General features: G+C 35.6%; 1 protein-coding gene across 3 annotated transcripts in view; it reads left to right on the top strand.

The window, feature by feature from the left end:
• Nucleotides 1–25,046, top strand: part of BRIP1 (BRCA1 interacting helicase 1) — a 177,186-nt gene that overhangs the window by 46,143 nt on the left and 105,997 nt on the right. For all 3 annotated transcript variants that reach the window (XM_064271319.1, XM_064271317.1, XM_064271318.1), the window contains 3 exons: nucleotides 11,877–12,167; nucleotides 14,741–14,962; nucleotides 17,615–17,814. In XM_064271319.1, coding sequence (XP_064127389.1) covers nucleotides 11,877–12,167; nucleotides 14,741–14,962; nucleotides 17,615–17,814 — 713 coding nt within the window. The remainder of the gene's footprint in view (nucleotides 1–11,876; nucleotides 12,168–14,740; nucleotides 14,963–17,614; nucleotides 17,815–25,046) is intronic.

Genomic DNA, 25,046 nt, shown 5'->3' on the forward strand with positions numbered 1-25,046 from the left:
TTTTTAAGAATTTGTGTTCTGTTTCATTTTCTTCTCTTGTTCTATCCGGGTCCATCTGTTGTGGCTCCAGATTAAATTTAGAAACACTTTTTTTCAGATCGCAAAAAAAAAAAAAACTCCCTGGCATTCTTATTGGAGTTAGATAAAGATTAGAATGAAAAGCTTACTAATCTACAGAAATTGTGGATCTCGTTTTTATGAGCTGCAGCCCTGCAGAACCTGTTTTACATGGGAACAAAGTTTTACAGTATACTTTTACCTTTTGTTCTCTAACTTGAATTTACAGAGTTAACATAAACATTTCACATACACAGGCACACACACAAACACACATACACACACACAGAGTGACCATTGCAAACACTATAGGATCTAAAACCTTAGGTAATATTTCAGAGCTATGCTGTCTGATACGGTAACCATTAGCCACATGTGGCTATTTATTTAAATTAATTAAAATTAAAAATTCAGTTCCTCAGTTGTGCTAATCACATCTCAAGTGCCTGGTAGCCAAATGTGGCTACTGCTGAGTATATTGAATAGTACAGATGTAGACCTTTTCCATCATCACAGAAAGTTCTAGTGAGTAGTGCTTTTTTAGAGACTTGTATTGATAATACCAAACCCAGTGCCATCGAGTCAATTCCGACTCATAGCGACCCTACAGGACAGACTAGAACTGCCCCGTAGAGTTTCCACGGGGCGCCTGGCGGATTCGAACCGCCGACCCTTTGGTTAGCAGCTGTAGCACTTAACCACTACACCGCCAGGGTTTCCGTATTGATGATAACTTACATATATAATTTTAATAAAGAAACAAAAACCCCTAATATATAGGCTTTGTTTATAACATGTTGGTCAATATGTGGAAGATAACTTGATAGGATAACTTTTGTTTTCTTATTTAAAAGTTAGGTTATTGAAGAAAGTTTGAAATATACCAAAATACAATAAAGGAGAAAATAATCACCAGCATTCCAAGGGATAGGATTTTTTAAAAGCCTTTCAAAGTATAATATATAAGTGCACATAAGTGTATAGTTGAATTTTGACCAACTAAATAATACTTTTACGTCTTTTTTTTACCACAGTTTCTCTCTTCCTGAATTTTTTTTCATTGTTATAAAAGTATATATAACACAACATTTGCCAATTCAACATTTTTCAGGTATACAATTTAGTGATATTAATTACATTAATCATGTTGTGCAACCATCACCCCCAATCACTGTCAAATTTCCCATCACTGTAAACAGAAACTCATGCTTCCTAACACTGATCCCCCATCTGCCTCCCTCCTGTGCACGGTAACTGCTAATAAACTGGTCACTAGACATTTATTCTTTTTTTATATATATAATTTCTTTTATTTTTGTTGTTGAGAATATACAGAGCAGAACATACACCATTTCAAAAATTTCTACATGTACATTTCAGTGACATTGATGACATTCTTCAAGTTGGGCAGCTATTTTCACCCTCCTTTTCTGAGTTGTTCCTCCTCTATTAACATAAGCTCACTGCCCCATAATGTTCGTACCTAATCTTTTGAGTTGCTGTTGTCAATTTGATCCCATATAAATACATCTTAAAAGAGCACAATGCTCAAGGCAGACATTCTTTACTAGGTATTCTTATTTCTTGTAAGTGATTGCCTTTTTTCCTTCAGCAGATGTTTTCAGGGTTCATCTATGTTGTAGCATGTATCAAGACTTTATTTCTTTTTATGACTGAGTAATATTCCATTGTGTGTATGTACCACTTTTTGTTTATCCATTCATCTCTCGTTGGACATTTAGATTGTTTCCACCTTTTGACTATTGTGAACAGTGCTGCATTGAACATTGGTGTACATGTGTCTGTTTGCATCGCTGCTTCAAGTCTCTTGGGTCTATACCTAGGAGTGGGATTGCTGACTCATATGGGATTTCTATGTTTAACTTTCTGAGGAACTGCCAAACTGTTTTCCACAGTGGCTGTACAATTTTGCATTCCCACCAGCAATGGATGAAGGTTCCATTTTCGCTACATACTTGTCAGCATTTGTTGTTTTCTGTTTTTTTAACCTTAATCATCCTAGTGAGAGTGAAGTGATATCTCATTGTAGTTTTCATTTGCATCTCCATAATGGCTAATATGTCGAGCATCTCTTCATGTGCTTATTGGCCATTTGTATGACTTCTCCAGTGAAATGCCAATTCATATTCTTTGCTCGTGCTTTAATTGGGTTGTTTGTCTTTTTATTGTTAAATTGTAGAGTTATTTACATATTCTGAGTATTAAAACTTATTGGTCCCTGAGGGACCGAGTTACTGGGCTGAGGGCTGGGGACCATGGTCTTAGGGGACATCTAGCTCAGTTGGCATAACGTAGTTTATAAAGAAAATATTCTACATCTCACTTTGTTGAGTAAATCTGTAGGCTTAAAAGCTTGTGAGTGGCCATCTAAGATACATCTACTCATCCCACCCTGTTTGGAGCAAAGGAGAATGAAGAAAACCAAAGACGCGAGGGAAAGATTAGTCCAAAGGACTAATGGACCACAACTACCACAGCCTCCACCAGACTGAGCCCAGAACAGCTAAATGGTGCCTGGCTAGCACCACCTACTGTCCTGACAGGCATCACAATAAAGAGTCCTGGACAGAGTGGGAGAAGACTGTAGAATAAAATTCAAACCCACAAAAAAGACCAGACTTACTGGTCTGACAGAGACTGAAGAAACCCCGAGAGTATGGCCTCCAGACACCCTTTTAACTCAGTACTGAAGTCACTTCTGAAATTCACCCTCCAGCCGAAGTTTAGACAGCCCTATAAAACGGTAACACATGTAGTTCAACCATGTATACGAGACTAAATGGGCACCCAGCCCAAAAGCAAAGACAGGAAGGCAGGAAGGGTCAGGAAAACTGGATAAATGGAAATGGGAAACCTGATGTCAGGAAGCGGAGAGTGTTGATACTTCGTGGGGTTGAGAACCAGTGTCACAAAACAATTTGGGTACTAATTGTTTAACGAGAAACTGATATGTCCTGTAAACTTTCACCTAAAGCACGATTAAAAAAAAAAAAACTGTATCAATCATCTATCTATCTATACATATATATAAAACCTTAGCGTGTATTTGGGTCCCAAAATTTTTCTCCCATTCCGTAGGTTGTCTTTTCACTTTATTGAACAAAAATTTTTTATTTTGATGAAGCAATGTATTTATTTTGTCTTTTGCTGCTAGTACTCCAGGATTCTTTTTGATTCATATCGTGATTGCCTGGATTCCATAGTCTTGTGGTTTTGTTCAAGAAGGACACATAAAAATGTTCGTTATTATATCACATCAAGAGGTACATGATAGTAATTTGTCCCACTACTGAGGATGCAAAGTTTAACCACTTGGTCAAGGTGGTGACTACCAGATCTCTCCATTGTAAAGGTACATTTTCCTCTTCTAATTAGTAAGTAATCTGTGGGGTGATACTTGGAGACTATGGGAATATTCTGTTGCTCAACAACTTTCCCCCCCCCTAATTTTAGCATCTGTTTATGTAGGCTGCCTGAATCATTTACTACATGGAAGTTGCAAGATGGTGATTTTAAAAATTCTATCGTTCCATTTACATTTATTAGCTGACGTTCTTCTGTAAGGAAGAGCTGTCCCTTTTTCTCTCCCTTTCTCATCTTTGATTCTTCTTAAACTGAGAATTCTTATGGAATAAGATTGTTCTAGTATAAATTTAGATGAAAATTATACCCTTTAGATCTTCCTTGATTAATTCTACTGAAACAGACTTTTCAGAAACTGGGGCAATTGTGTTAAGGAATCTGCATTTACACTAGGCAAGAAAGTAAACAGTAAGTGGAGAGTAGGGTAACACACACTTATGGTATCAAAAAACAACCGTGAAAAGGATCTGTCTTAATGTGCTAGCCCATTGCAGTTTAACATATTGCTTACAACCTTCACAATAGAATTTGAGTGACTTCAGTTACACATTCCAGGAGACTGGCAGTCTGTTACAATCAGAGTCTGAACCTTAGAGCAGGCTAATTTACAGCGATGGGATGAAGAAAGTTGTGGATTTGTATTACACACTCTCACCTGACACTGTATCTGATCCCTCTAGCTGCTGATTGACATCTTGAATGAGCTCTTTGAAGCAAGTTCCAGCTTAATTAAAATGTTCGCTTGGTTAGCAGTGATCTGTGAAAGCCTGTGATAAATATTGAATCAGGTTCACCTGCTGGTTGCTGTGAGTGGATAAACAGCTGCTTTGTGTGGTTTAATCATGAAACTGATGGCAGAGCAGTACTACTGTTTGAATTTTTAAAAAAAGAATACTTGAAAAGCTATAGTTACGTCACTTTTGCTATCACTAGAGTGTGTGCTTATGTGAGATTTATACAACATTCAGTAACTATTTAGAAGCCTTGACAACAGCAAATGGTTGATAAAGGTTAATAATAAACCCTCTTTTTTATGCCTCAAAGATCATACTATAATTGTATACTCATTGTCTTTTTGCCATTAGCTCTTTATGTGTCAAATTTTTTGAAATAAAGAAGAGCAATAGTTTGCTTTTTTTGCCTAGTTAAATTGTTCATTGTAAGATTTAAGGTTATGAGGTCCAACTTCACAAATTTATTGTGTATTTTGTGGCAACTTGAAATCTTTTACATTGTACTTTTTTCATCTGTAAAATGAAGTTAGAAATCAACATTTGTGAACTATCTAAGTATTTTGACCTTATGTTAATATTAGGAAACTATGACAAATATTAAAATAGAAATGAGTTTACAAGCAGTACAGAATAATTTATCAAGTTATCTTCTTTTGACTGTCAACTTGTTTTGTTTCTTTACAGAATAAATGTGTCTTCCATTTGATTTCCATTATAAAGTGAGACATAAATTCTAAAACAAAGCCACCACCCAAATCAGTCACAAACCTCTTTGAGCACCTAATAAAAGTTAATGGACTCTCTTTTTAGACGTGCACACAAAATTGTGTCTGTAGCTTCTGGCAGATCTCAGACCCTCTACAACAGTGCATGGACTCTAAGTTAAGAACTCTTGTTCTGATAGATTAGGTTGAAAATTGTTGGTGAGGAGGGGTTAAGGTGAAAGCTATTCTGTCTTATGGTAGGCATTAAGCGGCTAAAGAGAAACCAGAATATATTTGATGTATTATGTTTCTTTTGCAGCCCTTGTAGCATTTTTCAGGTATATTTGTGAGGCATACTTCATAGCTCCAAGGATTATCTGCAATAGTGGGAATTTGTAATTCTCTACCTAAAGTTTTTATATTATTATTTCTATTATTAATTTGTTTGGAACTTTATTGGGAGAATAAAATTTTGTTTGTCGTATTCAGCCTGCTGAAAGCATTTTTTTTTAAACCTGTCTACATTTTTTTCATTGAAGCACTTAACTACTGACCATAAAGGGTGGCAGTTTGAACCCAACAGACATGCCTCGGAAGAAAGGCCTGGTAATCTGCTTCCAAAAAGTCACAGCCATGAAAACTCCATGGAGCACAGCTCTACTCTGTAACACATAGGGTTACCATGAATCGGAATCCGCTTGATAGCAACTGTTTTTTGTGTTTTTGTTGTTTTTATAGCATTCCATTGACTGAAAAACAAAAACAAAAAAAACAGTATTTACCCATTCTTCTGCTGATATAATTAGCTTGCTTTCCTCACTGTTAAAACAGTATCGCAATGAATATTTTACTCCTATCTGTCTTGATGAGCAGGAGTTTCTCTAGTATATATACTTAGCACTGATTTGCTGCATAGTACTAATGGTTTATGCACTTGGCTGCTAACCAAGAGATTGGAGGTTTGAGTCCACCTGTAGGCCCCTAGGAAGAAAGGTCTGGTGAGCTACTGAAAAACCACTTACTGGAAACCCTGTGGGGCGCGATTCTATTCTGACACACATGGGGTCACCATGAGTTGAAATTGACTTGACAACAACCGGTTTTATACGTAGCACTGTCATACAGAGTGAAAGGAGATATGTATCTTAAATTTTACTGGACTACCACTTATTCTCCAAAGTGGATATAGTATTTGAATCAGTAATGTATGAGGATTGCTTTATTTCCTCTCCAGCACCCAATCTGGTAGATGTGAAATGGAATCTAGTTATGGTTTTAATTTGCATTTTCCTAATTACAAGTGAGATTGAGCATTAATTAGGTTGGAGATCTTTTCAGATGTTGATTGACCTTTCAGCTTTTCTCTTCTCTGACTTCCCTGTTCTTGGCCATTCTTTGGGTTTGTCTTTTTAAAATTGATTTGTTGGAGCTCTTTATGTATTATGGATACTAATCCTCAGTTGGTTATATGTATTGCAAATACCTTCTCAGTCGGTACCCTTTTTTTTTTGAGGGCCTGTCTTTTTAAATAGAAGTTTTACATTTTAATGTGTATTATACTCGTTTACACTAAATTAATTTTACATTTACATTGAAATAGAAATTTTACATTTAATGAGAAGCTTTACATTGTATTTAAATACATTTTAACAATTTCAGTCTTTTGTGCTTTTGGTGTATTATTTACGAAATACTTCCCTACTTTTACATCATGAAGATATTTTCCTATGTAGGAACAGAGACCACATGGCCTGCAAAACCTAAAATATTTACCATTTGGTCTTTTATGGAAAAAGTTTCCTGACCCTTGCTCTAGCGTCTTTTATTGAGAGGTCCCCACCCACCCCAGTAGAACATAGGAGCCCTGGTGATGCAGTGGTTAAGAGCTCGGCTGCTAACCAAAAGGTTGGCAGTTCCAATCCACCAGCTGCTCCTTGGGCACCCTTTGGCGCAGTTCTACTCTGGCCTATAAGGTTGCTATGAGTTGGAATAGGCTCAATGGCAATGACTTAGGTTTGTTTTTTGGAATAGAACATAAAATGAATCATGTTAGAAAATGCTGTATCTTTTATGTAACTAATACATGCCTTCTACGTTTGTTGGCCAACCACAACCTCCCCCTTTGAGATATTTTCCTAAGTGCTGCTATGCTAATTTTTTTTACATCTTGCTGTAAAAGAACAATTAGCATAGGACAGACGCATACCTCGTGGGAGGGCGTGTTATTTGTATAAGAATATGGCATTCAATTTAAATATTAATAAGTTGAAGTAGTTTTTGTGAAGTTTATAGCTTAATCTTAGGAATATTTTATAATTATGTTCGGAAAATAATGTACTGAGAGACTAACCTTAAACAGTTCCTTAATTCATGAGTGAGATTGCTAATTGATAGACTACAAAATCTGTAGTTTGTAGAACAACTAAAGAGTAAAGCACTCATTGTCAGTAAGATGAGGTGAGATCTTGTCATTGTCTTGTGTTTGGTTTGGTATAGTGGGAATTCTAAAGGTTTTTGAATGAATGAATGAAATGAGATAGTACATATAAAGTACTTAGCACAGGTACAGCCTTAACAAATGATAGTTGTAATTCATTTAATGAATATACAAACTATGTGTCAGTCACAGCTAAAATGACTGAAAGATTAGCATCACAAAATTTTTTAACCTGGAAAAATAATGAATTGTCATGTACTTTCTCTTTTAAAAGCTAACCTGTTGTTTTTGAAGTAACTTTTTGATACCCAAAACCAAAAAACCAAACCCAGTGCTGTCGAGTCGATTCCAACTCATAGCAACCACATAGGACGGAGTAGAACTGCCCCCATAGGGTTTCCAAGGAGCGGCTGGTGGATTCGAGCTGCTGACCTCTTGGTTAGCAGCCCTAGCTCTTAACCACTGTGCCACTAGCTCCAACTTCAGATTGTGTCTATCAAATAAATAAAACATGATGAATAGGTACAATAGTTGATTTAGGGACATTAATCATAGTCCATCAATTAAAAATAAGTTTGTTATGTGCACAGCACCATGCTCAGTGAATGAGATAGTAAAGAATTACGGAACATCGTTGAAGTCCTCAAGGAATTTGCAGTGTGGTTGGAAAGACAATATATGTACGTGTGGAAAGTTAAGGAAAAATATGTTACTGTTTTATTGACATAGATTTCCCTTTATTTCACGTAATAAGCTTCTTTTTGGTCTCTTTTTTCCTTTTTTTGTGTATTTCTTCCTGGCAGTGAAATTAGTTTCTAACTATTTCTTTATTCTTTTCCACTTCTAAAAATATTTAATCACCATGCTTATTTTTAACTGTATTTAGGTATGGAAATAATTTTTGTGTGTATGGCAGGGAAAGATTGGAGAAAGTAACAAAACTTTAGAAGTTGACATTGTAGTATCTTATGCTATTTGAACTTCTAATTATAGCAATCTGAAAGAAATAGTGGTGAAGAGTTAGTCTTTGGTTTTAAGATTATACCTTCTAATCCTATGTAATTTTTTCAAAAAATTTAGTATCTGCCCTTATTTAGCAGGATGAGAAGGAATAAAAAGCAATTCTTAAGTACAAGAAAGTTTTTCTAAAAATCCTTCGTTGCTGATCTTCTAAGTACAGTTTTGGCTATTGCAGATTTCAGATGTATTTTTTAAACAGTTGAGTCCTGCATATGGAAATAATACAGCAGTCACACCCACATGTATGTATCCTTTGTATTTTTCTTTAAAAGATAATATAATTTTGCTGTTATTTGGTTGGGATTCCTAGTTTTTTGCTGAAGTAAAAGAACTCTAGACAGGTTCTAGCTGAGAGTTCAATTCTGCCACTTGGTGTAGCCACTTACTTGTACCTCTTAGAGATTACAGGTTTTTAGGAGCCCATGAGTTTTATTTCCCTTAACCTTCAGATATACTGGCTGAGAGTGAATATTTTAAAATTTGTTCTCCCATCTCTTAAAACAGTCTCTGTAAATTTCAAGAGCAAAAGCAAAAAGAGAACATTCCTATGAAAGACAAATCTTAACATTTGTAAACAGGTGCTTCTGACCGGGAGAAATACTTAGAGATATAAAATTATTCATCTAATTATTTCAGGACTCCTATATCAAATAATTTTAGAGAGAGTCCATGAAGTGTTAACCTGTTAATCGGATCGGAGGATGTTCTCACCTCCTGTCACTATCATTGAAATCATTTTTCTCGCTTTCCTGTAGCATTGAAATTTGCTGATTTTAAGTACAAATAATTCTCTTTTGTTATTATATGAAATGTCTTTTTGAAACTCTGTTCTGTCACATTCAGTTTTTTCCATCTTCCAATGTGATTGTCCAAATCATTTAAATAGAAACTTCAATAGAAGTCACTTCTGAAGAAATAATTCTTCTTTAATAATGCAAAAGAAAAAAAATTAACTTCTTAGTTTCTATCTTCTACTTCCGAAACCATCCATTGAAAAACCACCTTTTTGAAGAGTCTGCCTCAAATTCATAAATGATGTAATTTCAGAGCGCTTTAAAACCTAACAAACAAGCAGGAACTTGTTTAAGTAAAATCAGCTGTGGTTTATGATTTTCTCAATTATGGAATGAAAAACAAGATTTAAGGTACCTGCTTAAAGCTGCTGTAGTGGGAGAAGTTTTCTGAAACCAGAAAACTTCCTAGTCTTTTGTTGAAGTAAAAGAACTCTAGACAGTTTCTAGCTGTGGGATCTTTTGATTTTGTTAGTACAGCTACAAGCACAACATTTTAAGATAAGCAGACCTTTCATTTAAATTATTAGTGCCAAATCCACCACTTTTACAAATAAAAAAATGTGAAATACAGAGTAGCAGGTTATAAAACTGTGTAATAACATTTCTTTTTATTTGAAAATATTTACATGAAAGATATATATATGTGTGTATTATATATATATATATATATATATATATATATATATATATATATATATATAAAGATCTGTAAGTTATACACTAAGTTATTCGTGGTAGGGGAAGTTGACCTGTTGTCTGTTTCTGTGTTGTTTGAATTTTTTGTCAGGAAAAATTTTGATTCCAAAATTAAGAGTGGTTGGTAAAAAAATTAAATGGCACTGATGTTGAAAATTGTTACATCCAAAAAAAGTAGGTAGTCCAAGCCTTGAGAAAAAGTTTTATTGAATTGCTTGAGAAAAGTCCACTTTATTGGGTTACCTTTTTGCTCAGATATATTTCCATATAGTGTGTAATGATTCATTGGACCCTAGCATTCTTATGTTCAGAATGAATTTAACTGTATCACGAAGAGGAGAAAAGGTGTAATTGAGTGAAAAGATTGCATTATGAAAAAGCACACTAATTCTGCTACCTCGAGTTACATTAATTCTTTTAGTATGCTAATTAATTAATGTGATAATTTCTAAGACCAAAAAGGGATTGAGTCAGAAATACATGATATAACTTGGATTCCGTTTTCTGTGTGACCATAAATTGTTGGATTTTGCAACATATGTAACATACACCACATGTCAGCTGTTTCCTGCCTCCCTGTTGACAAGAGCCCCATTCATAACTCTTCTTTTTATCCTTTCAGTGAATAAGTAATTATTCAATATAGAAGGCAGGATATTTGGAACTGGCTATTTAATGTGGCAGCAGTCGGTAATGAAATCTGCTGTTACTGGCAACCTGAGAGGGGAATGTAACAATTCCAGCATGGCTGTAACTTTATCTGCTCTGACTGACTGTTTATTTGGCACATCAGTGAACCTTTTATCCCAGTGAGTGACAGCTCCAGAGGGGTCACATTTACATCCATTCTATCATGTATTGTAATATTTAATGGCGGACAAGGTTGAGCGAGACTGGGGAGTAATTTGAACTTGCTTTTTCACTGAGTTGAGGCTAAAAGACAGCTTGATCCCCAGTATTGTGGTGTAACATGCTATGACTTAGCATTTGTTTGTGAAGGCTAATCTTACTGATTACAATTAAAAAAAAAAAATCTTTGGTCAGGTAGAGTATTTGTTCTCCTAAACTAAAACTCTCCAGTACAAATTCTTTTAAAGCTACTGTGCAGTTTAGCTTTTTTTCTCATCTTGACCATTTCTATAAACTAACCATTTCTCAGCATTTGTCTTAAACGAGCCTTCATTCTATCTCATTTGGTGTAGTAATTGAGGCTGAGAAGTGAGTAATTATTCAGAACCTGTGGGCTCTAATATATAGCATTAAACTTTTTTTCTTTTAATTTCTAAGAATTTAGAAATGGGAGAGAAAAATCAAGGTAAATATTAACTGCATTCCTGATGTTCCATATGGTATATTTAAGAGGACATTTATATAACTATTTCAATTATGAAGTTGAATTATGAGCGAAATTGTCCAGGAAAAACTATCCTGAATGACAATTTTAGTGATAGGTTTGCATTCCATGACAGGCCATTGAATTTCAGATGTACTTGTTCCACACAAGCAGTCTGCCTTCGTTATTAAATATTAATATTTTGTATTAATTTTTGTATCTTTGCCAGGGAAGCATTTTTTCGTGATACTTTAGATTTAACTTATTTCTATTCATTTGTAAACTATGTTTAAAATGCTTTTGTTAATTAGTAAGTTATGGGATATTTAAATAGATTATGCTCTTAACGAAAACAACACCATCGACTCTAAACTATAATATCGAAAAGTTTGCAATGAAACTTAAGCAAAACTTAAAATAGTTCTCCACTCTTATCATTATTATAATTTGTGAAAGGGGAGAATTAAAATGTACTTAAAACTGAAATTAAAAACTGGTATGTTAGAAAGCAGTACAAATATAGAAACATCATTTATAACTTAAAAACCTATTTGAAATGGAATTTTCAGGTTTTTTTTTTTTCCAGGCAAGTTTTAAATACTGAAATTTGTCTTTGGCATTTGTGATTCTTTACTTTTAGGTTTTGATTCCATGAGAAGTTTGATAACATTTTTTTTATGGTAGTCCTGACATTAATTTTTCTTTCCTTTGTCACAGCCCCCTGGCCACTGTTCTAGGTGCTGTTGTTCTCCTAAACAAGGAAACAGTCAAGATTCTTCAAATGCCATTAAGAAGGATCATGGAGGGAAATCGAAGATACCCAAAATATATTTTGGGACACGCACACACAAGCAGATTGCTCAGATTACTAGAGAGCTCCGGAGGACAGCGTACTCAGGGGTCCCAATGACTATTCTTTCTAGCAGGGATCATACTTGTGTCCATCCTGAAGCAGTTGGTAACTTCAACAGAAAAGAAAAATGCATGGAATTGCTAGATGGGAAAAATGTAAGTAAAGTTATTTGGTTTTAAAAAACCCAGTGCCATCGAGTCAATTCTGACTCATAGCGACCCTATAGGACAGAGTAGAACTGCTCCATAGAGTTTCCAAGGAAAAAAAATTAAGGCTGAAAAGATTCAAACTGTACAATATGTGTTTTATATGTACATTTCCACTGATAATTAAGTACTTGTAAAAATCAGATTCATTGCTAGTATTGGTATTTTTTGAAAAACTTTTACCATAAGAAAATCTTTATTGTAGTTTAAAATGATGGGTTTTGGCCCTAAAGATTGGTGGTATTTAATTCCTTGAAATTAATTTTTATTGTAGTCAGATGTCTTCTTACTGTCTTCTTTTAAAATCTAACAAAAATAGTCAAACATGGATGATGTCATATGCAGAGGTAAAAGTGTTTAAATGACTCAGCTTAATAATTAATGTTTTACATATTTGAAAATTTTATTTAGGTTCTCAGTAAAATTTGAGATGTTTTTTAATTTAATGAGAAATACAATGATTACCTTGTATCATAATTCTGATTAGTTCAGACTTCTTTTCAAAAATATTAAATTATTAACTTTAAAGAGATGTTGGAGATTTTGAAATTTGTCAGGAAAATCTAGAATAAATGAATCTAGAGCAGATGGAAAAAAGGAAGTCTTTCTTACTAAAAACTTAGATAATTTTAAAATAGTTTTTTGAAAGTATTAGTTTGGGAATCTATGTACCGGGACGATAACTAAGTTACTCTAAAGTTTCAAGTCTGGAATTACACCAGAAATTATCAGTGAACTATAAATTGGTAGTATATGAAACGACCAATGGTATTTTATTATTTTTTGGAGTTGTTCTGTCTTTCATTAGTATGTTATTATAGTTGGTTCTACATAAAAAAACTGAGTTTTATTTCATTAGTTTATCATCTCCTTACCATATAACATGAGAAGTTATTTTGTATTACAGTTTTTATCCTCAGTTTTTAAAAATTAGATCCTAATATTTTCAAGCTTTATTTGGGGATATTCAAAAGACACTTTAATAAATATTCAAACATTATGAGAATATGAACTATAAGTACTAAGGGCTCCAGTGGAAAAACTTAAATGACTTGTTCAGAGCCAGAAAGAAAAGGCATAATTACTGAATCAAAACCATTGTTGAAGGTCTACAATCAGATTAATTTTTTTTTAAAGTTCTTTCTAACTAAGGAATTGTGAAATGCCTTCATTCTATATATTTAACAAGTGCTTTTTAAGGAGCCATAAAAATATTAAAAAATCAAATGTTAAAAAAATATAATGAAATAGAGAAAAAATTCTTCATGATAAAACCCCAGAAATGTCATGCTTAAGTAGACACATTTCCATAAGTGGGTAACTGATCTGCTGAATTCCTCGAATGCTTGGTAACCAAAAGGTTGGCAGTTCAAATCCAGCAGGCGCTCCTTGGAAACTACAGGGCAGTTCTGTTCGGTCCTGTAGGGTTGCTATAAGTTAGAATCGACTCGAGGGCAATGGTTTTGGTTCTTTTTAGTCTATGCAAGAAGACTTGGCTGGCGTTGTCATTATCTTTTTTTTTCCACTACGATTGAGAAGATTATTATGTAATTTGTTATCCCCATATAAATAATTGAAGGTATCTTCTTGTGGTTGTTTGTCTTCACCTAATTGCTTTCTCAGAATCTTACCTCATGGGCATACATGAACATTGCTTTTCTTGTTCCCAAGCCCTCAGGGTAATTTGGAATTGTAATGAGGGCCAATTACAAAGTCACCATAGGTGTCTGTGTTTACTATGGCTGGATTACCAAAGCGAAATGATAAATAGATAACTGACAGTTTGAGTGAAAAGAGTTTAAAGTGTGATAACGCTTCTGTTGACAGACTCCCCTCAGGGTTGTGTTACACTGCTAAAATGGATGAGCTTTTCTGGTTTTGCTATCAGCCTGCACAGGAGTGTCATTCTAAGTGCCCTTAAAGTGTAAACTTTCTGATTTTTTGGCTTGATCTAAAGGCACATGTGTTTTTGTTCCCTGTTCTCTTTACTAAAGGGCCCCTATACTGGAAAAGTAATGCACTTTTCTAATTTTTGTTTCAACTAAGGAAAAAATAATCTTAACCAGAGGCAGAAATTTATATTTGAATAAGTAATACTGTCACATGGTTCAAAATTCAAAAGGTACAAAGTGGTCTGTAGAGAAGAATTCTCTCACTCCTGTCCCCAAGTCACTTAGTTCTCCTTGAAAGTGACCAGTGATACCATTGCTCTCTTATATTCTGCCAGACATATTTTATGCTAATATCACTTTAATCAGGATAGAGCTACAACAAACAACTTTAAAATATTTTTTTCAAATTAATTTGGGGTATCTGGAGCTCTATTGACTTGGAGCTCTATCTGAGTCAACTGATACAGTTTCTTTAAAATAGTTGTGATTATAAATATGGTATAATCAGTCTTTTCTGTAAAATATTTGCCTTACAATTTTAATGATGTTCCTAAAAATCTGAGATGAGCTTGTTTTATTCCTTCTATTCTAATATTGATTTACATTTCAGTTATACGTATTTGTTTTTAGGGAAAGTCCTGCTATTTTTATCATGGTGTTCATAAAATTAGAGATCAACACACATTACAGACTCTCCAAGGGATGCACGAGGCCTGGGATATAGAAGAACTTGTCAGCCTGGGGAAAAAACTAAAGGCATGTCCGTATTACACAGCGCGAGAACTGATAGAAGATGCTGACATAGTGTTTTGTCCCTACAACTATCTTCTAGATGCACAAATAAGGGAAACTGTGAGTGTATATGTAAAATTTATATAACTTTTTTCCTACTTACTGAAATATAAGTGATATATGTAAAAGCTTTTAGATGTTTTAATATCTTTACTGTATTTTTTGCTTTATATTTAATTTATGAAATGTATAAACAGATTGAATTACTGAAAATATATTCTAAGGTCTATTAACTGAATTTTAGACCTAGTTATTTTAATTTCCAAAGTGATAAGTATTTTTAAGTACCCAGTCGCGAAAGGGGAAGACTATAGCAGTTTCTTAACCTCGGAATTATTGACATTTTATGCTAGATAATTCTTTGTCGTGATGGGTTGTCTTATATATTGTAGGATGTTTAGCAGCATCCTTGCCTCTACACACTACATGCCAGTAGCATCCTCACAGCTGTGGCATCAAAAGTGTCTCCAGATACTGCCAGATGTCCTCGGGGTGGGAGGGAGGGCAGCAAAATTGCCCTCGGTTGAGATCCATTGAACTATCACTCTTTCCATTTATGAATAGTAGAAAGAATTATTTTGAAACAGTTCCCTGAATAAACTATGTTTTGAAGAACTTATATTGGGAGAATATGCTTACATGTGCAAATTGTGCTTTCTGGGCTTTTGAGAAATAAACTGTTGATAGCATTTGTGTTTATTTGCCTGGTTTATCTTAGAGATATCCATTTGTTACAGCATAAGACAAAAAGTGAGGCGCTTGGTACATTAAATTATTATTCCTCTTTTTATTATTGACTACACAGCTCTTATTAGCTTTCTGTTTTTTTAAGTTGAAAATTAATAGGCATTGTGTTTATTACCTTGGGCACTGGTGATTCAGTGGTAGAATATTTGCCTTCCGTAGGGGAGACCTGGGTTCAATTCCTGGCCAGTGCACCTCAGCCACAGCCACCAGCCATTTGGCAGTTGAGGCTTGTGTGTCGCTGTGATGCTGAACAGGTCTCAGCAGTGTTTCCAGACTAAGATGGACTAGAAGAAAGACCTGGTGCTCTGCTTCCCAAAAATAAGCCAATAAGCCAAACTCTGTGGAGCACACTGGTTTGTTGTGCATGGGTCGGCATGAGTCAAGGGCCAGCTCCACAGCAGTTCACAGTAACAACAACAACAATGTTCATTACCGTACAATCCGGCCTCTTTGCTGGGTCTTTTCACTCTGAATCATTGTACATATCAGTGCCAGGTCAGTCTTCCTAATGTTACTTTTATTACATTGTTCCCCTGCTTAAAAATCTCCAATTGCTCAGTTTGCTCATGGAATTACATTCCTATTTCTTAAGCTTACATTCAAGATGAGCAATAGTCTGATCTTGATCTGCCTTTTTAGCCTTCTCTGCTACAGAACTCTAACCTGAACCCTTCAAAAATTCCTTCATAGTCTTTTGAGCATACCGTGTTCTTTCCTATTTCTTTGCTTTTGATGACACCTCTGTTGAAATGCCCTGCCCTCTCTTTGTCTGTCCAAATCCTACTCATCTTTTAAACCCTAGGGTATTTCCTATTTTCCATGGTTCTTTCTCAGTCCTCTTCAGCTCTCTGTGTATTATTAGTTCCTCAAAAATAATTCATTGGCAATTGCTTTGTACATTTCCTTGTTGTATCAGTCAGGGCTCTTTCAATTGCCAAGTGACACAAACCCAACTTAAAAAGACCTTAAGAAAAGACACTTGACTCTACCTTCTTTATGATGGTTGTGTTCTTAGGCAAACTCTTTCCCTGTGGGAACAAAGATAACCATGAACAGCTAGCTAACCTGGAAAAAAGAACATGATCTTATATTGTTGTTGTTGTTGTTAGTTGCCATCGAATCGATTTCAACTCATAGTGACCCACAAAATTACTCTGATTGCCTTAGCTTGGGTCACGTATCCATTCCTGAACCAGTCACTGTGACCACAGAGGGATGGGCTATGAGCCTACCCCTGTTGTGAGAGTGATGATGTCCCTTGGTTAACAGTCCTGCCAGCATCAGATGGGGTTTGGGAAAGAGCAATTCTCATAAAGAAGAGTGGTGGGACAGACTAAAATGAAACACATATACTTCACTGTATTAGTATTTTGAGGCACATTTCAATCTTGCATTGCTAGTTTTAAAGGTTTTCACTGTGTTTTAAAAATTATGTTTGAGACTCCATCATAGTGGGATTTTTTTTTTTTTTTTTTAATGTGGTCAGCAGAGTGCTCAGCTGCTAACCCAAAGGTTGGAGGTTTGAGTCTACCAAGCAGATGCCTTAGAAGAAAGGCCTGGTGATTTACTTCCTAAAAATGAGCCATTAAAAACCCTCTGAAGTACAATTCCACTCTGATACACACGGGGTTGCTATGAGTCAGAGGTGACTTGACGACAACTGATCAGTTATGTAGCCTGCAGTGCCTCGATCCAGGCTCACTTTACACATATTTTTTGGTTGATAGGTTTGCGGAGCGTTTTGGGATTGAAAAATGGGAAACACTAATGTTGAGCTGATATTATTTGGTTGGCCCGAGTGCTTCAGAAGTTTTATTTAAGACCTAGAATCAGTTACTTATATGATTGGCACTTGCAATATTAGCTTATAGTATAAAATTTTAAATGAAATATCTTGTCTGCTGCTGTTAAATTAGGCACTGCCTTTGGCTGAATGTTTTACAGGAAAATTCTTTTATCTTACAGATGGATATCAACCTGAAAGAACAGGTTGTCATTTTAGATGAAGCTCATAATATTGAGGACTGTGCTCGGGAATCAGCAAGTTACAGTGTAACAGAAGTTCAGCTTTGGTTTGCTCGAGATGAACTAGATAGTATGGTAAACAATAACATAAGGAAGAAAGACCACGATCCCCTCCGAGCTGTGTGCTATAGTCTCATTCAGTAAGAATATTTGTGTTATCAGTGTCATTTGTGCTGCATTGTATTAAAAACATGTTTTATTATTTCAAAGTTAGTAAATTTTGATTAACTAGACTACTTGGTAAATGAGTTGTTCATTGCCAATTAAACTTTTAAAAGAAGGCTAGTCTAACTTTTGTCTTATTCAGAACAATATAATGAACATAACTAATTCTTTATTGAAATTGTAAATCTTATTCCTAATTTAGCAGGATAATTTAATAGCCCCATAGGATATGTACAGGACATTGAGTTGACTATAAACTAGCCAGGGTTTTAGTTAATGTTATTTTAAAGTTCAGGATTATGGCTTTTTTTTTTTTACATTTATCACAATGTGTGAACATTCTCTTTAACTGTGTTCTGTTTGTTCCATTTCCAGTACTCAAGCTTCCTTGTCCTCTTATCTCATCTTTTGAGCCAGTTTATCTGGCTTTTTTTTTTTAAATAAGAATTTGAATTCTGCTTCATAATTTTTCTCCCATTTTATCTGGGACCAACTATTGTGACCCCTGTCAGAAGGGTCTGTGGTGGTAGCTGGGCACCATCTAGTTCTTCTGGCCTCAGGGTACATGAGGTTGGGGCTCATGTATACTTGTTTCTTCTCTCAGCTTTTGATTGCTTTCTTACTATTTTGCTCCTGGTGATTAGAGACCTGTAGCTCTGTCTTAGATGGCCACTTGCAAGCCTTTAAGACCCCAGATGTAACTTACTTCATTAGTATGCAGATCATGATTTTTATGAACTCTCTTATGTCAGTTGATTGAGTTGTCCCATGAGACTGTGACCTTAAGCCTTCAAACTTCTAATACCAATCTTGTAAGGCATTTGGTTATGTTTGAGAAGTATCTGTATATGTGTCTTCAATGAATATATGGGCCTGAACCTGCATGTTTATACTTATACATACCTATAGATACTTCTCTGTGTTCTACCTATGTACCCATATACCAATTTGCCTATACCCATCCATATGTGCTCAAACACTTGTTTTTACTTCGATTGTGTTGTGCTCTTTACATCCACATTTGGTGCCACTTTTCCCATCACTAAGATAAGTAGTCTCTACAGTATAAAACATACTTTCCCCACCCCCCTTATCTCCCTGGTAACTTCCAGGGAACATTGGCCCCTATATTTATCTATTCTTGTCTTCTTATAAAAGAGGGATCATACGGTATTTGTCCTTGTATACTTGACGTATTTTGCTTAGTGTTATGCCCTTCAGTTCCACACGTTATGATAAGTTTCCCGGACCATTGTTTTTTTATGGTTATATAACATTCCATTGTGTGTATGTACCACAATTTGCTTATCCATTCATCCACTAACGGGTACTTTGGTTGTTACCATTTATTTGCTATTATGAATAAAGCAGGTATGCACATAGGTGCATATATATGTTTGTATCATTATTTTTAGGTATCTGGAGTATATCCCTAGGAGTGGGATTGCTGGATTATAAGGTAGCTGTATGTCTGGTTTTTTGAGAAAGTGCCATAGTGTTTTCCATAGTGATTGTACCGTTTTACAGTCCCACCGCAATGTATAAGGGCTTCAATCTCCCCATATCATCACCAATATTTGTTGCTACTATTTTTTTATCAGTGCCATTTTAGCTGGGGTAAGATGGTTTCTTCTTGTAGTCTTGATTTACATCTTTGGTGGCACAGTGGTTAAGCATTTGGCTGCTAACTAAAAGTTCAGCGGTTTGAATCCATCAGCCACTCCTTGGAAACCCTATGAGGCAGTTTTACTCTGTCCTCTAGGGTCTTTATGAGTCGGAATCAACTTGACAGCAATAGGTTTTGTTTTTTTTTTTTCAAATAACTAATGATCGGGAACATCTTTTCATATGCTTGTTGGCTGCTTGGATGTCCTTTTTGGTGGGAGTTCTGCTCGTGTCCTTTTCCCATTTTGTGATGAGGTTGTTTGTCTTTTTGTATGGGTTGTTGCAGATTTCTATAGATTTTAGAGATTAGACCCTTATTGGATAAGTCATTTTTGAAAGTTTTTTCCCAGTCCGTAGGCTATTTACTTTTTTAATAAAATCTTTTGGTAAACATAAGTTTTTATTCTTTATGAGGTCCCATTTATCTGTTTTGTCTTCTATTCATGTATTTGTTGTAATGTTTGTTATTATATTTTTACGAAAGATTAGGTTCCATAGTTTTCTCTCAGGAATTTTATGTTTTCTTCCAGGAATTTTATGGCTTTAGGTTTAACATTTAGGTCTTTAATCTATTTTGAGTTAGTTTTTGTGTATGGTGTGAGGTAGGGGGTCCTGTTTTATTTTTCTGTAGGTGGATATTCAGTTTTGCCGGCACCATTTGTTAAAGAGACTGTTTCTGTCCCACTGAATGGACTTTGACCCCTTGTTGAAAATCAGTTTTCTATAGACAGATGGGCTTAATTCTGAGTTTTCAGTTCTGTTCCACTGGTCTGTGTGTCCATTGTTGAACCAATACCAGGCTGTTTTGATTACAGTGGCTGTATAGTATGTTTTATATCTGGGAGTATGAGTCCTCTTGCTTTGTTCTTTTTCTTCAGTTATTGCTTTGGCTGTTTGAGGGTTGTTTCCTTTCCATATGAAGTTGGTCATTAGTTTTTCCATTTCAGTAAAGAATGTTGTTGAGATTTGTATCAGGATTGCATTGTATCTGTAGATCACTTTAGGTAGAATTGACATTTTCGCTATATTAAGTCTTCCAATCCATGAGCACAGGATATCTTTCTGTTTTTGTAGATAGTGTATAGTAGTACTGTTTTATGACTTTCATTGTATAAGTCATTTGTGTCACTGGTTAGGTTAATTCCTAGGTATTTTATTGATTTGGGGGTTATTGTAAATGATATTGTTTTCTTAATTTCTTTTTTGGAGTCGTCTTTGTTAGTGTAGAGGAACCCAACTGATTTTTGTGTGTTAATCTTATACCCTGCAACATTGCTAAAGTCTTCTGTTAATTCCAGCAGTTTTCTTGTGGAGTCTTTAGGGTCTTCTATGTGTAGATCATATCATCTGTGAAGAGAGATAATTTTACTTCTTCCATTCCAATTTGGATACCTTTTATTTCTCTTATTGCTCTGTCTAGGACTTCCAGTATAATGTCGAATAAGAATGGTGACAGTGGGCATCCTTGTCTCGTTTCTGTTCTCAAAGTGAAGGCTCTCAGCCTTTCTCTGTTGAGTATAATGTTGACTGTTGATTTTGCATATATGCCTGTAATTATGTTGAGGAGTTTCCCTTCTGAGTGTTTTTATCAGGAAAGTATGTTGAATTTTATTGAATGCCTTTTCTACATCAGTTGATATGATCATATGGTTCTTTTCCTTTGTTTTATATATATGGTAGATTACACTGATTGCTTTTCTAATGTTAAACCACACTTATAATACTGGTATGAGTCCCACTTGATCATGGTGTATGATTTTTTTGATATGTTGCTGAGATCTGTTGGCTAGAACTTTGTTGAAAAATTTTGCATCTATGTTCATAAGGGATATTGGTCTGCAGTTTCTTTTTTGTGATGACTTTGCCTGGTTCAGATAGTTCTCTCTTTTTTTTTTTTCGATTTCCTTGTTAAGTCTCTCATTTTGTTCCTCCATTTGTTTCCTGATCGCCACTATTTTGTTTTCTGTGTGGTTTTTGCTTTCTTTGAACATTATTTAGCACCATAGTGTGAAAATTATGAATTTTTGCATTATCCTGGTCTCCAGAGGAGAGATTTCCCCTTTTTTTCAAGTTTTGTTTTGATCGTGCCTTCTTCTCTTGTGATTTTGTGTGTTTTACCACCTTTGTTGAATTTGGGCTATTTTGTTATCTTTTTTTTTTGTTTTAAATTTTGTTTTCTGCTTATTGTGGGGAATGTTTCTGATTGGATGCCCTGATGATGCAGCAGCCAAGCTCCCACTGCCAGCCAAAAGGCCAGGGCCTTCACCCACCAGCAGTTCTGCAGGAGAAAAATGCGACAGACCACATCTGCAAAGACTGGGAACCCCACGGGGCAGCTCCCCTCAGCCACACAGGTTCGCTATAAGTCAGAATGACTCAGTGGCAGCAGGCTTGGTATCTTCTCCTGAGAGCCACTAGATGGCATTCTTATCCTTAGGTTTTTTTTCAGTGCTGGTTCAGGAATTCTGGATGTTTGGTCTCTGGAATTTAGTATGCATGCGCGAAAGGGAGGGTTTTAGCTGTTCACAGACACTGATGTACGTGGTGGAGCACGACTTTCCTGTGGTGATGGTGTGGGGGTCTATCCTTCTTTCCCTCCACTGAGCTCCTGCACAGGCACTCCCGTGGTGTCCCGCTGTGGGTTGTTTCTGTGTCACCTGTCAGTCTGAAGTATTCCCCTTGCCCTGCTGTCCTTGCAGTTTCTCCCAGTCCTAGTGCTCGTCCATCTCGGGCCTCAGTGAGATTCAACAGCACTCTCATGCAGCACCACAATTCCCCTTCGCCCCCTCCCAGTTGCGCAGCATGGCCAGCTTGCACTGCCTTGAAAAAATTCAGGATAGAGCTTCCTCAGACAAGCTCCTTTTCTGTGTTCTCTGTTTGGAATGTTACCCAGCTCCATCCCAAAATGGTTGCGATGAGTGAGCGTTCCCGATGTTAGCAAGTAGGATCTCCTGGCTTCTGTGCCAACCCCATTCCTCTTCTTCCCCACATCTGGACTCATCCTAACTGTACAATACCTCAGCTGCCCTCCGGATTTCTGAGATTTCAGTTTGTGGTTTTTTAAATCATTGTTCAGTGTGCTAATTGCTGGGGGAGTAAACAGGAGTGTCAACTCACTTCGCCATCTTGCACCGCCTCCTGGATTATGGCTTTAATTTATTGCTTTGTCCTCCATTTTGAGTAGGATTCTGATTGATGAGTTTCAATTAATCAAGATTTCAATAATCTAAAACAATAGATTTAGTTCTAATTTTATTAAAAGTTGCATCAGATAATTTCCCTCTCATTAGACATTAGGTTGTGAACTAGAATGTCTTTATCTTAGGAAAACCTCCTGCAAGCCCACATCCGATTTTATTTACTACAGGATTTTTCTGTTATTCAGAGTATACTTTAAAAAATAAAAAATTTGAATATTGTACAGTCACGTGGTTTGAACATAAACAGTATACAAATTTATGCAATAAAAATCTCCCCAACCATTTCCCCATCTGCTTAGTTCCTGTCCCCATGAACAAACTTATCGTTTAGTGCATATTTATACATACATAAACCAATATAGATATATTCTCTTATCTCCTTTTTTTACCCAGATGATGGCGTACTATACATATATTTTTCTGTATCTTGGTTTTTTTCACTTAGCAATATAGCACATCTTTCCATATCAAGCCCTGAAGAGCTTTAACAGTTTTAAAAAATGGTTGCTTAGAATTCCATTGTATGGACGTATAATAATTTACTTAACCCACCTCTATTTAATGTATATTAAGGTTGTTTCCAGCCTTTTGCTGTTACATTGCTGTAATGAGTAACTTTGAGCATACAGTGTTTCATATGCTTGCATATATATCTATAGGAAAATGCCTACAATTGGAATTGTTGACTTGAAGCACAGATGTATTTGTAATTTTGATAGATACTGCTGAAATTTACACTATATGTGGATGATTTGGGGGACTAATTTATACTTTTACAAGTAATGTATAAGAGTGTTTTTCTAGCCTGCTACGTGAAAAATGGTATTCCAGTGTAGTTTTCATTTACATTTCTTTTAATATGAGTGAGATTAAGCTGATAACATAGTGGCAACGGTTCAGCTGCTAATCAAAAGGTCAGCAGTTCGAATCCACCAGGTGCTTCTTGGAAACATTGTGGGGCAGTTCTACTCTCTCCTGTAGGGTCTCTATGAGTCGGACTTGATGTGACGGCAATGAGTGATAGGTGTTGGAAGAGCTTTTCTGTCAGTTTTAGACATCTCTGCCATTTTTTGTTTTTCTTGTTATGGATCTTTTTAAAATAGATTTTTAGAAGCTTTTTATGTTTTAGAGAAATTAATCCTTTGCCTGTTATAAGAGTTGCAAATACCTTTTCCTTCATTTTTCTGTCCATTGTGTGTCTTCCTTTATAGTGTTTTTGCCAAGAGTTGTCTATAGTTACTGAGTCTGTTTTTTCACTTTACATCCTTTGTCATCATCCCAGTGATGCTACTGTTCGTATAGTTGTATCAAAACTTCTTGTAACTAGGTTACCAGTGAACTCTATATGGCCAAATCCGAAGGTTATTTTTCTGCTCTTACCATACTCAGTCTCTCAGAAGTGTTAGATGTTGTTAGCTACTGCCTCCTTGAAAAGCATTTTCGTCTGAGCTGCCAAGGCATCTTCTAGTTTTCCTCTTCCTTCATAGGCCATTCTTTCTCAATTTCTCTTGATAGTTCTTCTTATTCAGTTTGATGTTTAAATGTTGGAGTGCATCAAGACTTGGTCCCGGGACGTCATTTTTTTTCTAGCTCTGCACTTTCCCTAAATTACATAACCCCATGTCTCAGCCTAGAATATAATCTCCAATATTAAATAAAATAGAGAGGCCCTAATCTATGTCTCTAGCTTGTCCTTTTCCAGTAATGCCATTCTCATACCTCCAACTGTCTACTTACATCTCTATTTGGATATCAAATAGACATTTCAACTTCACATCCAAACCAAAACAGAGCTCCTTCCCATTCCCTATCTACTGTTTTCTCCCTGTCTTCCCCATCTAAACAAATAGTACCAACCAGTTGCTCCAATAAAAAATCTAAGTGTTATCCTTGATTACTGCTTCACTTCATCCAATTCATAAGTCAACCTTACAGGTGTCACCTGCACAATATATCCCAAGTACACTAATTTCTTTCAGTCTCCTTGTCTATCATTCTAGAATCATATCTCACCTAGGATACTGTAATGGCCTCCTAACAGGCCTCTTTCTTTCACTCTTGCTGTTCTCCTATAATCCATTCTCATTTAGAAACTGGAATCATTTTTTTAAAAATTCAAAATAGGTTCTCTCCTCTTACTCAAAATCTTCCATTTAAAGCCTTTCCATTGTGCTTTAAATATTAGAATCCAGATTCCTTGTCCTGGCTTAATATGATCTGGTTCTGGCTCATCGCTCTAACATGGTCGCACTGTTACTCCTTTTTGCCCATTGTGCTGCAACCACGCTGGCTTTCTTTCAGGTTTCAAAGAAGGAAATTTTGTTAACTATCTCAAGATCTTT

Source organism: Loxodonta africana, chromosome 18 (genome assembly GCF_030014295.1).
Source record: "Loxodonta africana isolate mLoxAfr1 chromosome 18, mLoxAfr1.hap2, whole genome shotgun sequence".
Classification (NCBI taxonomy): domain Eukaryota; kingdom Metazoa; phylum Chordata; class Mammalia; order Proboscidea; family Elephantidae; genus Loxodonta; species Loxodonta africana.